We start from the raw sequence: 18,804 nt of genomic DNA on the forward strand, positions 1-18,804 counted from the left end.
TTATTTTTGTATTCATTTATTGATACATACTAAAATGGTACATTAAACACTAGAAATAAATAAACGTTTCGCTTTCGACGGCTAGTGCTATAGATCGGCAGAGGAGCAACGACACCGTACTCCCTATTTCGGCTGATGTTTTCTTACTAAAAATATAGGCGTTTGAGATTTCGTTTTTTAATAGAATAATAGTGGATATAATTGAATCCCAGAGAAACCCCGATGTAAGGTACACCGTGTGCGTAAATTTAAAATCGTGATTTTGTGCAGTGTTTGTTATCTTATAAGTAGGTATTTGTTAGTATTACCATAACCGGTTTTTTTTTGTTACTAAAATAAGTGGACGAACTCACAGCCAAACTTGTGTCAGTCGTGTACCTTTTTCAAGCGCGTAATTCATTAGTAAAATTGGTAGCTGTCATTAGAACACATGTAGGATGTAGGTATAGTCGCATCGCGCGATACGAAAGCACCGGACGTCATATCCTCTAGGCCACGACGTCTTCATTTTTTTCACAGCAATTATGACATTTAAGACAGAATGAATTTTTTTTTATTAAAGTGACTCAATATAGATTAAATAAATAATAAATAAAATAAATAAATATTTACTAACAATCACACTACGTTAACTGGTCCCGTGATAAGTTCGTAAAGAACTTGTGTTACAGGTACCAGATAACGGAAATAAATGTAAGATTTTATACACATACATATATTTAAGATACATCCATAACCCTGGAAAATACATTTATATTTATCATACAAATACCTTCCCTTCGCGGGATTCGAAACCGCGACCCCCTTGTGCAGTGACCATGTCACTTACCACTACACCAGACGGCCGTTTTGATTGATGAAGATGATTGATGAAGATTTTAGGGCCAGATTGATGATTGATGAAGATTTTAATTTGTTAATGTTCTATGGTTACCGTCGCCAGAGATAAAATATAAATATCTTCGATCACTATTATTGATCGATAATGAAATATGTACCTATCGATTCTAATTTAATACAAATTTACTAGTTTTATTTAATCGGTCAAGTAGCGATGTTTTGAGCGATGTTCGAATGTACAGACATAATAATTTTCAATTATGATAGAGTAATCTTATTTCTGCTTTATTATATTACCATACATAATAATATCTAAAATATCTTTATTCGCAAAATTGCCGTGAATATTGAACTGTAATGGTACAAAGGATATTTGGTTGGATACCTACTTAATGGAATGCTTTATTTTACCAATGTACCGGTTACATATACCGAATACATGTACCGAATATAGTAATTGAGTAATCCGCGAATAGTGAAAACGCGATTGAAGGAAGTGCTAATAAGGGACTTTTACTGTACTAGCTGTAATAAAACATATTATTAAAAAACAAAAATAAACATTTATTTCATACAAGACAAACCCCGCTTTTTTTATTGCAAATTTTTTACATAAGTATTTTGGGTTTTTTTTCTATTCCGATTTCTAATTAAAAATCAATCGCATTATCGATTAATTATGTAATCGATACTCAAATTTGTTTCGTTAAAAAATACGATTAAAATACGGTCCGGATTTCATAAAATAGTTCTTGAATTCCTGTTCGTTTTTAAAGAATTCAAAATTCTCTATGGTTGCATTGGAAATGTGCCATGCGACGATCAATTTACAAGAACCGTCTCCTTCCGCGCAGTATTCAAGGGGCAGCTTAAAAGGAGAGCTTCCTTGAGGATAAAAGGTGTATTCGGTCAGAGTCCTTATACCGCACTCCAATACGTTATCAGCAAGACTCCTTAATGTACCTTGAATATACGCAAAAGTTATCGATTAATAATTTTAATCCACTGCTTAATCTTATCTTTATGCTGTTCTATATTCTATGGTAGGGCCTCTAATGAGCTCACACAAGTAGGTACCACCCAAGGCGTAGTCTCCTGTGAGGAATTGGGGGAGGTGGAGGACCTTGACCTCCCTCGGCTCCCTCTTCCTCTCTGGAGGCGCCAGGGTCCGACATAACCTGGTCAGTTACCCCCCTCAACCGGGTATCCGTAAATGGATTACCGTTAAAAAAAAAGTACCACCCTGCTACTTCTGTCGTGAAACCGTAATGCGTTCCGGTTGGAAGGGTGAAACAGTCGTTATAACTATAACATTGAAACTTAGGCCTCATATCCCAATGTCAGTGGTCGGCAGCCTGCGGCCCTTTGACCTCTCGGCTACGGCTCTTCCGCGAAATATTTAATTCAGGCACGGAATATTACCTACTTATTATCTTGCCTTGTCAGAGACGAAGTAACCATTTTTATAAAGGAAGGCTATAAAAATATATCGTCTTCTCGCATTAAAACTGTATAATCTCAAAACTTACTAATTTTACCGTTAAAGGTTTAACATGTGATATTTTTAATATTAATCATCTTTGCAACATTTATTTTTTATTTTTTACCAGTTACATCATCTGTCTTTTAAAGTAAGAAATTATTTATTAATTTTGTTAATAGTAGTCAAAACATAGGTAAACTAAAACTAAACTATGCTCTTTGGACAGTATTTATTATGAGAAAATTACTGATGATACCAAATAATTCCGCATATTAACTCAATTTCGAATATTTTTGGAAATTGTACACTTTTAATGGGAAAAGACGATATGTTAAAAAAATGGCTCTTTGATTAAAATTTTAATTGTGTGTTATCTATATTTGGCTCTTTTGGTTAACAAGGCTGCCGACCACTGCCCAAGGTGGGTCGCGGCATTTATATAGTGAAATCAGCTGTGGGCATCGGTAACCACGCAACATCAAATGGGATTTACATCCGTGTTGCACGCAATAAATAAAATGTAAGAGAGCAAGCAATACTTCGAAAACTTTTACGATTCATAAACGCAAAAGCATAAAGTTAAAAGATAAAAAACAATAAACTTTATTTTGGAACGTCGACAAACGCGGTTAAAGTTGAATTTACCTTGCCGGCGAAGTTCATACTGATTTATCACGATTATTGCAACATCCGCTGGTCGCTGCATTACTACTACTGTAGACAAGAAATTAACATACCATTTACGCAAGTTTCATTGAGGATTCGTGTCGTGACGCTCAGATATCGCTCGAGCGTGTCCTTGAAGTTCGTCTTCAAACATAAATAGTCATCCTCAACGTACAAAAGTCGTCGCTGTGTCGGTATCGTTTCGTATTTAATAACAGAGTTAAAGGCGCACGGGTCTCGCTTGACTGATACCTATTAAATAAAAAAAATTATGAAGCCGTACACAAAGTTATTTTAGCATTTTAAGTAATTAATATCGGGAAATAACTAATTTAAACTTAATCGAGTAATAACTAAAGTCGGAAAAGTCTAAGTGAAATTAGAAGTAGCAAAACAAATGCGACGCGATGATTTCTTAGTTTACTTATTAACGATTGGTAGGTAGGGAGTATTCTGAGCCCGAATGAGTACAGTACCTGACGATAAATATTGCACATCGATTTTTGGAAAGAGACTGTCCACTAATTTCGGCTTTATTCTCTCTCTGTTGCACGCAACACTAACAGTCCGTAGATATGAAGTGTGCGACAGGGACAACGCTCTACGAGAGCCGAAATCAGCCGATCGATTCTTTTTTATATTTTTGCCGGGTACCTACTGTACAATTTTGCCCATTTCTGTAGGCAAGCAGTCACTTTGTTCCGACTTGACGGGACGGTTTGATGAACTTGAGACTGCGCTCTCATGCCTTGTGGTGGTGGTAGCGCACGTTTGCCTATCCATGATATAAAACAATCCTAAACACAAACTGTATTTTTTTTTTATTGCCCTTGTAGGCAGACGACTACACATTGATACTGCCTACTGCCTACCGCTTAATACTCTCCACAAGCCTCTCCCCACTTCCCACTCATTTAGAAATACGTACCTGTTTTTTTTTTTCTTTCTGGCTTTTTTTACTTAGGTTTAAGTACAACTTTGCCAACGTCGGATAGTAGAGGTATCAACATAATTATGCTAAGACATTTACATTATATTTACGATATCATATCTACAACGTAAACCACCTTGAGATATGAGTTCTAAGGTTTTAGTTTAGTTCAACGGCTGCCCCACCCTTCAAACCGTTACGCCTTACTGCTTCACGGCAGAAATAGGCGGGGTGGTGGTACCCACCCGTGCGGACTTACAAGAGGTCCTACCACCAGTAAAGCTTACAACTCGTTACAGTGCTACCACTGTGGTGCTAATGTGATCAGAGTTGGTTTTACTTAATCGCGCATTTGTTATAATACTTTCAAGTACCGACGAATAAGCTCGGTGAGATCACGAAAATACAGTTTTCAAAACGCCATGATATTATTATAAATATGTATCATGAAAATAGTGTTACTTATGTCCACTATTGACTTCCACGGTGAAGGAATAACATCGTGTAATAAAAATCAAACCCGCAAAATTATAATTTGCGTAATTACTGGTGGTAGGACCTCTTGTGAGTCCGCTTATTTCTGCCGTGAAGCAGTAATGCGTTTCGGTTTGAAGGGTGGGGCAGCCATTGGGACTATACTGAGACCTTAGAACTTACATCTCAAGGTGTGTGGCGCATTTCCGTTGTAGATGTCTATGGGCTCCAGTAACCACTTAACACCAGGTGGGCTGTGAGCTCGTCCACAATAAAAAAAAAAAAAAAACTATGTCTACGATTGGCGCGACATGGTGATGATCTACTACACTACACATGTGCAATGTGTTGTTTATTAGAAATTGCTTTAATATTTTTGAAATCGTTACCGAATTATTTTGTCGCAACATTTTTCATTCATTTGAAGTAATTAACTCTAGTAAAATTGGGTTTAAAAAAAAAAAAAACTCGCAATTCATATGAAAAAAGTTTTATAATAACAATTTAATTTAAGGTTTTTTTTTCACATTCAACTTATCAAAACTAGATTTTCTTACCTACATTACATTATATTTTTTATCAATAACTAATGTTTTTTTTTCCTCGAGGTGTATTTAACTTTTTTATTGAGCCCGGTAGCAAGATTAATTATATCGCTAACGTGCAGAGCCAAGTTTCTAACATTACTACTACAACGCCTAAAAGAATTACGGCAAAAAACAGTCCGTATATCTAAAATAAGAAGTAAATATAAAAATGAATAGCTGTTTGTTAGTCTCGCTGAAATTCGAGAACGGCTGGACCGATTTGGCTAATTTTGATCTTGAATTATTTGTGGAAATCCAGAGAAGGTTTAAAAGATAGATAAATATGAAAATGCTCGGAATTAAATAAAAATAACAATTTTGTTTTTCCTTTGATGTCCCCCCCCCCCCGTCGCCGCGTCGGACGGATTCCTTTTGTTTGTTTTAAGTTTATTTAATACAAAAGATTAGGTTTATTATTTATCGATTGAGGCACTACGAAGTCTGCCGGGTCAGCTAGTATTACATAAATATTTTGAACAGAGAATAATGCTCTTTGTACGTACATAGTTATTTAGCTAGCTTTAGTTTAGCTATGTTTTTTTAATATTATGTTTGTTTTGTATTGTTGGTTTCCCAAATAAATAAATAGTATATAAACATTTTGAATCGTGAATAAGCCTATTTGTACGTACATACGTCTATGTATACACATTATTATGTAGTTCTTGATTATTTGACATTTACCCGTATATATGTTTAAAATGTTTTCATTTGCAAAATTGCAGAAAGATTTTTCAATTGTTTTTGCGATTCGATTTGCATCTGCTCAATCGTTACAAAGACACGAATTATTATCTATAGCGCTTTTTGCTTTTGAATTTATTTGTTATTAACTAATTCAAACACAGTACCGGAAACTGTCCAAAAACTGACCGTGTTTGCATTTGGACTATCTCACTCACTCTCACTTTTTCTCGTCTTTTGTTTTACCATAAAATGCGCGTCGCATACATGCGTATGTGACACACAAAATCAAAAGAAAAATTTAAAAAAAAGAAACTTAAAAAAAGAAGAAGAATAAACCTTATTTAAAAAAAAATGCTTTCCTGACAGTCCAACAATAAATTCGAAGCTGTTTATACCGAACCATCTTGTCATTAACAATATACCGCTAATTGATCTAAAATAAAAGATAATAAAACGCGTCAGATCTGCCCCTTCCAAAGGTACGTAACAATCACGAAGACTATGTCAAGAGTGAAACGATTAAGCGGAATAGGTATTATTAGTAATGGGTATTATTATTAAAAGGACTAGTGGATGTCACTAGTCCTTTTAATAATAACACATGCCAGATACAGGGAGCGATACATATCCCGCAGAACCGGACCGAGTGGAGAAGATTGACATACAGTCACGATCCTCAGCATTGAGTCTACGGACACGAAACTTGCGATGGCCGAGCGATGGCGACAGCGGCGCGACGGCGATGTATACAAAAGCATTGCACAGTATGCGGACGGGCACGTCGTCATGATAATCGCCTTATCGTAGCCGCCGCTGACTACTCCCCGAATCCTGATAATGCAGGAGCCAGTCACCGTCGACGCCCTAGACACGTCCTTACGGATCCATCAGATCCAATAACCTTTGCACTAGACGCCTTCAGCTCTAGGAGCAGGCTTAGGGACCTCGGTAACCGTACTCGTCGAACTCGACAAAGAGTTCGCCGTGCAACCTAACCCATGAATCAGCTCGCTGAGTTTCTCGCCGGATCTTCTCAGCGGGTCGCGATTCCGATCCGGTAGTAGATTCATTCGCGAAGCAGCTACTCTTGAGTTGTTAGGTCTCCTTCGGAGGCGCTAGGGCAGCTGTTAGCAAATCCCACCCCTCCTGGCTGAGCCTTTGCTCGCCCACCTGTCCTGGTGAAACTGGAAAGGCCTCCGGGCCACCAGTAATCCTTTAATCATAAAAAAAAAAAGGACGGGCACGAAACGGGCGATGGCGGAGCGGGGCGATCGAGCGATGTACGGGCGATGATGGGGCGACGGCGACGCGGAAGCGACGAGAACAAACTACTTTGGTTTCGTCGTTTGCGCGGGTACACAGTGTTGTGTTCAGTTCTTATTTTAGTAATGGAAATTGATAATGAGGAATTTATAATTTAACAAGGAATTTAAAATTTAATTGAATGACACCTTAGCTCGTAATAAAGCGTAGAAAATTCTCCCAAATTGCGTCTTCGTTGATTTATTGGATGAACACCATCTCTAGGTAATAATAATTCTCTCAATAGGAGACTAGGCTCCAATAGTTCTCTTCGACGTAAACTCATGATTCGCACAACACTGCTCAAGCGCGACTGCCCGCCAGCTTGTTTCGTGCCCGCGCGAGATATTGCTGCCTACCCGCTCCGTGTCGCGTCGCCCCGCTGCCGCCATCGCTCAGCCATCGCAAATTTCGTGCCCGTAGACTTATAGTTTTAGTAGTAAATTATATATATATGGTTAAATGTTTAAAAGTACGCAACGGATTTTCATGGGGTCTTTTTTAAATAGATAGAGTGATTGAAGAGGAAGGTTTACTTATATGTATAATAGCATCCATTAAATAGTGGAGAAGTCAATAATAAATTACAGTTTCCGAAGCGAAGCGAGGGCGGGTTGCTAGTCTACAATAAACGAAGAAAACAATACAGACTAATGCATATAAAATATGAAGGCTTAGCTTCGTTTAACAAACTAAAATAGACTGACCTCTTGTCCAGTACATCGCGGTCCTGTTAAAGGTTCCGCTGATGTTTGTATCAGCGAGGTGCAGAGAGTCCATCGTCCGTCGCGGATTATGTACGAACGGGGTACTTGACCCAGAGTCGAAACCGTCGCCGATGTCACCCCAAACCTGTCAAGGCATTAACAACGTCAACCAGTAAAATTGAGATTAGTTTTGTTTCTGCAAGTTATGTTATTGATGCTTATATTTTTTTTTTTCGGGCCGGGGGCCGAACCTCCTACGAGGTCCCCGCGCCTAGGGGGCGCGCGGGGTATTTGAGACTCAACGATCTGCAGGTGTTGAGAGCAGATCGCGGGCCCAAGGTTTTTAGGGCCCACCCACTAAACGACTCCCCTGCACTCTTACACCCGACGTCCGATCTCCGTCCGGAGTCAGAACCCGGTCAGAGTAGGGGGGTTCCCGCGGTCAACCCTACAACCAGACACACGGCGCCACCCCGAGGACGCCCGACCGACGGGTCGTCGAGGCGATAGTCGACGACCGACGACGTCGGTCTCCGCGGTACGGCGGCCCTGCCAAGCCGCCCAGGCGATGCCGCTGGTGTTCTAGGATACCCCGCTGGGCCAGAACCAGCCTGCCGGGTCGGAACGCGATACACCGCCGACCGGGTTGCTCTTCCACAGTATGTTCGGCGACGACAGCGACGACGAAAAACCGATATATATATACATGTCGTGGATAACGACTTTTATTTGTCGTGGATAACGACTTTTAGTAATATTAAGACGGTGGTTTTGATTATTATTTTAAATGATGAAATGTTGTTTTGATAAATATCACAAAACGAAGGGTAGACTCCGTAACGCCACAGTATAAAATGGCGGTACGTGGACAGAGTCGTGGCATTCGTGTCAGACAGTGATTCCGTCCGTCGCAGCAGTGAGCTGGCCGTCAGTCAGTCAGTCAGTCGGTCTGTCGGTATGTGCAACGAAACTGTCGGTTTATCCTGTCATTGTGAAAGTTGTGTGTGTTGACTTTCAATAATTATTATTGAAAAGTTATATTGACTAAACTGAGTTCAATCGAATACGAGTGATGACGAAACTACCGCTCCGCCATCCCTGACGTGTGCCAACATATATATATATGCTGCAGTAACCAATTAACACCAGGTCGGCCGTCAGCTCGTACACCCTTCTAAGTAATAAAAAAACACATACATAATATTATATATGTTCTGCTATTTTGCTGGCATAGTCACGTGTACGCTATTCAAATTACAACTAATAATACCTACCGTCGCCAACCTTGAAACAAGAGTTGGAAGTCCCAATTACATTATACTGAGTGATTCTTTATAATGTGCACATATCGAAATGAGGGAATCTATGCTTCATTTTATCGAGGGAAAAATATTTAATAAATGCTAAATATTTATTTTTTATGGAATTTTAAAATTTTTGTTCACTACTATGACTCTGGTGTAAACAAAACTTTGTAACTTTTGAACTAAATGATCTATTGCGGTCAAACAAATTCCATAATGATTGTAAGTATTTAGGCATCCTCATAAAATGAAAATGGCGGCTCGCGACGATCTCTACTTGATCCAAGTCCAGTGATCGACAACCTTCTGTGAACTTCCTGGAAGATGCGGGCAGATGGCACACTTAATAGAAAAAGTTATGTTTGAGTTATAAACATGAAATTTTTACTAATACGATGTAGAATAATTTTAAGTAATAAAAAAGTGGGTAAAGGGGGCGTCTTTTTGAGAAATTTTAGGATTGTTGTAAAAATTGATGAAAAAATTACAGATTTATGCTAAAAAAACATATTTATTTTCAATTGAGGGGAGGTTTTCTCCCACTTTTTCATTTTATGAGGACGCCTAAATACTTCCAATCATTATGGAATTTGTTTAAGCGCGATAGATCATTTAGTTCAAAGTTACACCGTTTTGTTTACACCGGAGTCACAGTAGAGAAAAAAAAAAAAAAAACCATAAAAATAACAAAAAAAATTTTTTTTTATATTTTTCCCTCGATTAAAGTAAGCATAGATTCCCTCATATTCGATTTGTGCACATTATAAAGAATCACACTGTATATAGAGTATTCTAGATTAAATTTAGCATTGTTCATTTTTAACATTATTTTATTAGCTTGACCTCCCTAATCCACGTACCAAGAAACGACCAGAATGCAAAGTGATTAAGATTAATTTTAAGTCCTGTTTACTTTGAAAACGTGTTTTTTTTAAGTTTTTAAACTATTATACACAGTTTTTATTCAGTATAATTTTTTAATTAAAATACGTTGCATTATAAACTGGAATTCATGTTTGTTTTCGATGCAGAGATTAGATCTGTGTCTGCAGTGTCGTCCGGTAGCTATTTTAAAACGGACTTATAACTTCCTGTAAACTTTGTTGAAAAGCAACTCAGTTTTTATTAGTATTTGCATATATAATTTGCGTATAAATAGCTCAAGATACTTTTAAATTAAGTAGGCCTTAGGGGGCGTCCATAAATTACGTGAGGTGTTTAAGGGGGGGAGGGGGTCGAGTCAAATCTCATCTAATCTTACGTTGGAGAAAGGGGGGGTCTCGGCAAATATCACGCAATTTTTTTTCTGATTGAAACAAAAAAAAATACTATTTTGGTCCATTTCATCCAGATTGTACATGCTTAAGATTTAATCTTGAGCGTAATCGTAATACGATTAAGATCATTCACTCATGCGGTCATTACATGCGGTATTTACTTTGCATCTAGCACAAGAGCTGCAGAGCACAGGCGATCAGCCCACATTGCACCAGCTAAGCAAGCGCGTATGTTCCGCAAAGTGCGACCCTCACGGATTGTCACAAGACGAGCTAATGAGTTACTTTGTGCAAGTGCCAATGGCTTAGAGTGGCTAGATCAGAACGAAGTTGAACGAAGATCTCACCATAGCAGAAAATTTAAAAAAACACCTCACGTAATTTATGGACGCCCCCTTAAGAGGTAATTTTAAATCTCCATGACTTTGCAACCGTTAAAGCTTAGAAAAAAATCATTTCGCTATCCTTGTCGCACGCCTGCACTGACGTCATAAACCACTATGAACAGCTTTCGACATATTTTCTGCTATTCGGAAACTATCATTCTCCTAAATTGAAATTACTTCTAAGCGAGTCTAAAAATATTCTTAATGTTCTTGCAATTTTGTTTATCGATAGAATAATAACTTTATGACAAAAAATAACCGAAAATCGAGCTAATTTCCTTAGAAATAGATGTCATAATTGGCTGCGTATTTGGTCTATATAAGCCCTTTCATAATTACCTTCCATTTGCGATGGCGTCTTTCAACGCGTTCTCCCGAGCTGTTATAACGTCGATCTGTGTTTTCAATGTCTCCGCTAGTATTTTTGAATTCCTAATCGTATTTTCAAGTTTCGTTTTCAATGCATCCGTAGATAGTTCATTGTTTTCACGGATCTTTCCGTCGTTTTTGTAAGATTCGTAAAGGCTCGTCGATGTTTGAAGATCTGTATCGTGATCCATGACCGATTTTAATAAATCGTAAACCGGTGTTGATTGCTGGTCTTCACTGTAAGCAATGATTTTAAAACATCTAAGTGTATTAGTGTTTCTTAAGATTATTCTTAAGATACGGTTATTCTTAAGATTATTCTTAAGATATAAGGTATTTTATATGTATTTTATTTTATTATTGATCTTATTAAATGTTCTTTTACACAAATCAGGTCGTCACAGTAATAAACACATTAAAAAAGAGAACGTAACAAACAAAAAGATTAATCTTTCCTCTTCTTATATTTATAGATCACTATTTTGGCGATAATGACTCATAAATAAAAGATAGATATATTATGCTGTCACGGGTTTTTTTTTTGTTATAAATATTTACGTGCATGTACTATTTTGTGCAACTATTTTTGCGTTTTGCATGTGCCGCAAAAAGTTCGCAGATTGCAAATGTTTTCCTTATTTGACACTTATCGTTATATTTTGGGTAATTCACACTATATGTTTATAAATATATAGCCAATATAGCCTATTTGTTATTCTGATGTGTGTAAGCTTAGTCATGTTTATTTATATCGAATCCACAGCCTAAAACATAATTAAAAGTATAAAGTATGTAAAAAATTAATAAGTAAATAAGTGAAATCTTGAAAGCTTTTAGCTCTAAAAATGGCGATACTTCCATACAACACTTCATCCCCCCTTTCAACCCTTTACAACACTTTTTCGCCGTAAAAAGTAACGTATCTCCTTTCTCAGGCTCTAGACTAAGTGTGTACCAAATTTCATTTAAATGGTTCAGGAGTTTTGGCGTGAAAGCGCGACAGATAGACAGACAGCTACTTTCGCATTTATATCGCATTAGTACAGATATTTTTTTATTTTTTATACTTATAGTACACAAAAAGAAAATACAATAAAAACAGATTTAAAGAATGTCTAAATACTATGTACAAAGGCGAGCTTAACTCATTCTATTCTATCTTATTCTATCTAAACACACTACTATTATTTGAATGAATATAAAGGAATTAAAGTAAAGTAATTAGTAGTACCTAGTCATTAGGAATTAGTAGAGTATCGGATCTGAAATGAAGTTGAACATGGAGTAAGACAGTGACGGAATTATGAGCAAGATTAGGTCTTAGAGGTGCCGGAAGACCTATGGCACGTGAATCAGAATGGCGGATGGAACGTTATGATGTAAAAAAGGGAGCCCTGTGCCCAGCAGTGGGTTTTAAAGCGCTGAAGATAAAAACTAATTAGCGGTAGGTAGCGGCTTGTCTTCCCGGTCCTGCGGACAAAATGGAAAGCAGTCGACGTCGCCCAAAACACATCATTTCGGATCCTCCCGATCCACTAACGGTGCTTTTAAGTACTTCAAGCACCGGTCATCGTTCTCGTCGAACCCGTCGCTGGCGACGAAGGGCTCGACGAGTAAATTAATCCACAGACACAGCCCACTGAGTTTCTCGCCGGATCTTCTCAGTGGGTCGCGTTTCCGATCCGGTGGTAGATTCTGCGAAGCACGGCTCTTGCTAGGGTTCGTGTTAGCAACGTCGTCAGGTTTGAGCCCCGTGTGCTCATCTACTAGTTAAGGTTACGCTGAAATAGCCGCTCAAGGCTATCAGTTTCGGTAGGACAAAAAAAAGCGGCTTGTCTCTACCCCTGCCGTGGTGACGTCCATGAGTGACGATAACCACTCACCATCAGGTGGGCCGCATGGTCGTCTGCCTACAAGGGCAACAAAAAAAGCTATTCCCAGGCTACAAATCTGAAGCCCTAAACTAACACGTAGATGGAATGTGTTCACCGTGGTGGACCGTAAGCTTGTCTGTCTGCAAGGACTAAAAACCCATATTATATTCATTGATCTTGAATTTTATCTATCACATAACACAGAAAACAAAACGTTGCTCAAGCAAGTATCGCAAAATATGTATATAACATTTGTTCGACCGCTATTTGTTATTTTTTATTTCATAAGATATTTTTAGATATTCAAATCAGAGCTCAATAACATATGAGATGTAGATCTTAGGTATCTTTAAATGTATTTGTTGACAATTTATTGATTTCTTAAATGAGTCGACTAGTATCAAAGCCGGCAATGTGACTTGTGGATAATTATTGGTAAATCAGAAAAACGAATTGACTTTGTATTCCATTGGCAGTCACAAAACTCTTCTGAACGACATCTTAGATAAATAACAGGTTAAGTATTAACCTTTATTTAATGCAGGTTTTGAACCGTATTCTTTGAAGGAGACGATTATATTCAAATCAATCTGTATTGAAATATCAATAATTCTTTTTTGGCCAAATGCACAGATTGCCACCTTTGATAATAGACGACTCAAATTTCAGTTGATGAAATAAAATAGTGTTTTCAAAATCGATTTTAAATGATGAAAATTTGCGAGAAATAGAAAAAGATTAATGACAGAAGTGCAAGGAAGTCGAAGCATTTTTATCATACTCACAATTGATTTTGAACAGGATTCATCCAATCTGATACCTATGACAGAAAAAAATCAATACAGTGGCGGTTTCATGACGAATTATAATAAACCTTGAACAGATATAACCAGTATTTCAATATGTAAATCTACGTCGTTTGTATAATTTTAATGCTTTAAATAATTTAAATGTGGAAATATTATAAATTTTTTTCTCTCTCTACAGAATCGATTTTATATTTATTTAATTTGATGATATTGATATCACTTAAGATTGACAGATATCAATTATCCCGTCAAAATGTTCGGATAAGGAAATCGATTCTAATTAAATAAAAATGGTATTTATCAGAATTTGTCGAATTATTGTAATCTTTATGAATGAATACATTATGTACTTTCATACTAATACATACTTTACTTATAATATCGACGGTTGAAAGTTTATATATATGGCTTAAGCGTAATTTTGTAATATTACAGGAGAGCCATTAAAAGTTTAAAATTTGGAAAAAATATCAAGACAAAAAATTTCTTCAGCTATTTGAATGGGGTAAACTTAATTGAAGTTCAATTAAACATCAAATTGTTGATAGTTGTACCAAATAAAATGGGCCCTTAATTATAAAGATAAATGTTGCGTATTAAGCAAAATGTCGCTTAAACCAAATAGCCTTAAACCTCTCGATATTATAAATATGAAAGTGTGTTTATTTATTTGACCTTCCACGTCGAATCAAAGCAACGGATTGACATGATTTTTTTAAAAGTGATAACCTTAGGTGTGGAGTGTGACATAGGGTACCTTTTATCCCGAGAATATATCGTATTCTAACGGTAAATTTCACTGCCACCTAGAAAATGCGGGTGAGGCTGTGGTTAACATCTAGTATAATATTTTTAGTAATTGATTTTTAAATAACCGATTCTGTTTTTTTTATTGCTCATATAGGTGATCAACCTCAAGATGCACGTGTTATAAAGTTGTTACTGGCGCCCATAGTCATCAACCATGTAAATGCCGCCACTACCTTATAATGTTATTATGATGTCTCACCTATGTTCTATGACGGCTGTAACCGTTCAAACCGGAACAAATGACAGCTTGACGGCAGAAATAGGCAGTCCAGCGATACCTACCCGTGTGGGCTTACAATACGCCCCAACATCGGTAATTTTTTTTCATATAAATGATAAACTACAAGAGATTATTCAAGATATAAAAATAGACAAGATTTTTTATTAACATAATTGTTACTTCTGTAATTATAGAGGGCAAACAACTGAAGGATCAAGGTTGTCTAGGCACTTTAGGCGAATCAGACTTGATTTCCTTCACAGTCAACAAACGTTTTGTTTTGCAATAGTGTCGTTCGCATATTAGAGAGAGAAAGAGAGATAGAGCGTACTCTATTAACCCATTTCTAAAAATAAGGAGGTTCTCAATTCGACTGTATTTTTTTTATGTTTGCTCCCCTCCACGGTGTTTCCCGAACGCTATGACATGTCCTTCTTCAAACGAGGCTTGTGGAGAGTATTAAGCAGTAGGCAGCGGCTTGGCTCTGCTCCTGGCATTGCTGAAGTCCATGGGCGACGGTAACCACTTACCATCAGGTGGGCCGTACGCTCGTCAGCCTACAAAGGCAATAAAAAAAAACTAAAAAAAACTTCACAACTTTTGACTGGGTGAATCGATTTTGATGATTCTTTTTTTATTAGAAAGCTGACGCTTCCCGTGTGGTCCCATTTCAAGTTCCCATTTTCCCCCATTTTATGTCCCATTTTGGAGTCCAGTTCTGATAATGGTATCCATAAGAAAACCATATAAGTTTTACATTTCCATTAAGTACGTGCGCGACGAATAGACGAATAACTCAATAACTCAATATCCCGTCAACCGATTTCGATGATTATTGTTTTTAGTGTGTATTAATTTGTTTTGGAATATCATTATTTTTTCGATTTGAAATCGGTTTTTGTTAAAGCATGTCTATTTACGATTATTACGCACAAAAACATAATTAATGTTGAAAATAAGTTAGCGGATTGGTATAATTTGTACAATACGCTTTATCGCTAAAAGTTAAATGTTCGTCGATCTTTCAGATGTATTACTAGGCATTATTGTTAGCGTGGATGGATAGCGCACGATTCACCTGGTTTTAGATGGTTTCTCGTGGACATCGCGACCTGTACCATATAACCCCACCTTAATGTATGAGAAGAAGTAACAATTCTTACTGGTGGTAGGACCTCTTGTGAATCCGCACGGGTAGGTACCACCACCCCTCCTATTGCTGCCGTGAAGCAAGTAATGCGTTTCGATTTGAAAGGCGGGGCGGCCGTTGTAACTATACGGAGACTTGAGAACTTATATCTCAAGGTGAGTGGCGCATTTACCTGGTAGATGTCTATGGGCTCCAGGACCCACTTAACGCCAGGTGGGCTGTGAGCTGGTCCACCCATCCAAGCAATAAAAAAAGAACACTGTGTAGTAGCTTTTGTCTTAGCGTAATGTATCATAAACGGGGCAGTGTCAACTCTACATGCTCGCAACGTGGCCTACTCATCACTAGAATTTACAAAACACTCATAGCAGATATTTAATTATGAATTTACTATTCTAAAATTCATTAACAGTTCTTGATGACTAATCTAACTAATGTAACGTATGTTGTTTTAAGTAAATGCTTAGCATTATTATGAAGACCGGTTTTGAGAAAATCACATGCGGTAACAATTAACACTTTTTCATGGTGCCACTTTTTCGCCGAATCGTGTGAATATTTTTCAAACTTTTTCGCGTCAAAATAGTCCGCGGAAAAGTGATATCTTTTGATCTAATTGACCTATTTTTATGTCTTATTTCCATATGGTCCCAAAGTCATTGTATCGGCAGGTAGTAACTTCGCGATCCGCCGGCAATAGATAGTGCGCTTTTTTTTTCTCCTACCTATGCTGATAGCCTTGAGAGGCTATTTCAGCTTCGCTCTAACATGTCAGTGAGCTCAAGGGCTCAAACATTGGCTCAAACACTGGCTCAACAACAGTGTTGCTAACATTGGCCCCAGCAAGAGCAGTGCTTCGCAGAATCTACCACCGGATCGGAAACGCGACCCACTGAGAAGATCCGGCGAGAAACTCAGTGGGCTGATAGTGCACAGTACTTTGTTTATTTCGCCTTTTTATTTACACGTCTCACGTGCTCTACCGCTATATAGTAAGAAGAAAAAACGGGTTTTATCGTCTACCGCGCTTCAATACTAGGAAGTGACAAACGAGTTTTCGCGTCACCCGCCTAATATGTGTTAACCTTCGTGAATTATTTTAACTTACCCAATCGGAAGAGCTAGTGTGGATGGCAAATAAAAAAATGTACTTTCCAATCGAATTCATTTTAGCACGCGGACCTCCACAGTTCTCGGGACTACGAATGAAACAATTGCAGATCGACTGATGTTTACAAATTCTATGCTCGATTCACCATTGTTCGCGATTGTATTTAATTTTTTATTGTTTTTCCTTCTTGTTCTTTTACGGTTTTTTTTTCTAATCTCACGCGGCAGGCGGAGGTTTAACGTTGAGACAGTTTTAATGGTCATTTATAGAATCACTTAATTTTCACGTGGACACAAATACAGGTTGCTTTTACGGGTGGACGAGCTCACGGTTCAAATGGTGTTACGTGATTATCGGCAGTAAAACCCGCAAAAATTATAATTTGCGTAATGACTGCTGGTAAGGCGTCTCGTGAGGTCGCACGGGTTGGTACCAACCACCTTTCTGTCGTGAAGCATTAATGCGTTTCGGTTAGAAGGGTGGGGCAGCCGTTGTACTGTAAACCTGCGACTTTAGAACTCTTGTCTCGAGGCAGCATTTACGTGTTTGATGTCTATGTGATCCGGGATCACTTAGCACCAGGTGGAGCTTCTAAACAAAAGCCATTCTAGCCATCAGCCATCTAAACAAAAAGTAGTACGTTTTTATCTTCATCTGTAGAAGATTGTAGCATTCTCGTTAGACAAATATCATCATCGTCCTCTTCTTGGGATAGAGAGATATCTTTAAAACAAAAATTTATCAAATCAACCTTTTATTCACGCTGTCGACGAATGCACTAAAGAAGTCGTGAAACATGCAAGGTCGCATGGTGAAGAACACGCAACAGGTATGGATCGGGTGAGAGAAACTTCTTAGCTTTTTTTTATTGCTTAGATGGGTGGACGAGCTCACGGCCCACCTGATGTTAAGTGTTTACCAGAGCCCATAGACATCTACAATGTAAATGCCGCCACCCACCTTGAGACATGAGCTCTAAGGTCTCACTTTTAACAGTACAACGGCTGCCCAGCCCTTCAAACCGAAACGCATTACTGCTTCACGGCAGAAATAGGCAAGGCGGTGGTACCTACCCGTGCGAACTCACAAGACATCCTACCACCGTTAGTAACTGTACTAATATTAAAATCAAAACATTCCTTTATAAATTTGAAAATTGTTCGTACTGTTTTGTTTTGCTGCCACAAGTATGATGCTCGTTTAAGCCGACGAATATCGATAAAGTTTCTTCGTTTTAAGCGATAAGCGAAAGCGATCGCTTTATACGACGTTTTTAAAGGCGGTATGTATCTTTAAAAAAATTTGATTTTTTTTACGAAAATGAAACTTGAAGTGTTCTTAATTTTTAAGACCGTTACATTTTAAGTGATAAAAATTTGCGAGAAATAGAAAAGAGATTAATGACAGAAGTGCAAGGAAGTGGAAGCATTTTTATCATACGCGCAATTGATTTTAAACAGGATTCATCCAATCTGATACTTATGACAGAAAAAACCAATACAGTGGGGGTTTATGACGACTCGTAACAACGTTGAACAAATATAACCAGTATTTCAATATTTAAATCCACCACGTTTGTATAATTTTAGTGCTTTAAATAATTTAAATGTGGAAATATTATACATTTTTTTTTCTTTTCTACAGAATCGATTTTAAGTTTCAGTTCATTATATCGATATCTCTTGAGGTCGACAGATATCAATTATCCCGTCAATATATTCGGACAAGAAAGTCTTATTTTAATTAAATAAAATTTTATTTATCAGAATTTGCATAGTCTTTATCGAATTAATGTAACGTTCCCACTTAATCTTTAT

At 37.6% G+C, this 18,804-nt stretch overlaps 2 protein-coding genes across 3 annotated transcripts in view; one reads left to right on the forward strand and one right to left on the reverse strand.

The window, feature by feature from the left end:
* LOC114247711 (uncharacterized) overlaps nucleotides 1-18,804 on the forward strand; it is a 38,528-nt gene that overhangs the window by 1,230 nt on the left and 18,494 nt on the right. The window lies entirely within an intron of this gene.
* Nucleotides 1,107-17,252, reverse strand: LOC114247710 (uncharacterized). 2 transcript variants are annotated; one of them, XM_028180731.2, is made up of 6 exons: nucleotides 16,985-17,252; nucleotides 13,673-13,707; nucleotides 10,984-11,250; nucleotides 7,678-7,822; nucleotides 3,061-3,241; nucleotides 1,107-1,803 (listed from the first exon to the last, which is right to left on the reverse strand). In XM_028180731.2, the coding sequence occupies exons 1-6, from the start codon at nucleotides 17,042-17,044 to the stop codon at nucleotides 1,547-1,549; spliced, it is 945 nt and encodes a 314-aa protein (XP_028036532.2). In that variant the 5' UTR covers nucleotides 17,045-17,252; the 3' UTR covers nucleotides 1,107-1,546. The 2 variants fall into 2 exon arrangements, with proteins under 2 accessions (XP_028036532.2, XP_089590150.1); XM_089734024.1 differs by lacking the exon at nucleotides 16,985-17,252 and adding an exon at nucleotides 14,706-14,790 and having other exon boundaries at nucleotides 1,108-1,803.

Source organism: Bombyx mandarina, chromosome 16 (assembly GCF_030267445.1).
Source record: "Bombyx mandarina strain Sakado chromosome 16, ASM3026744v2".
Classification (NCBI taxonomy): Eukaryota; Metazoa; Arthropoda; class Insecta; order Lepidoptera; family Bombycidae; genus Bombyx; species Bombyx mandarina.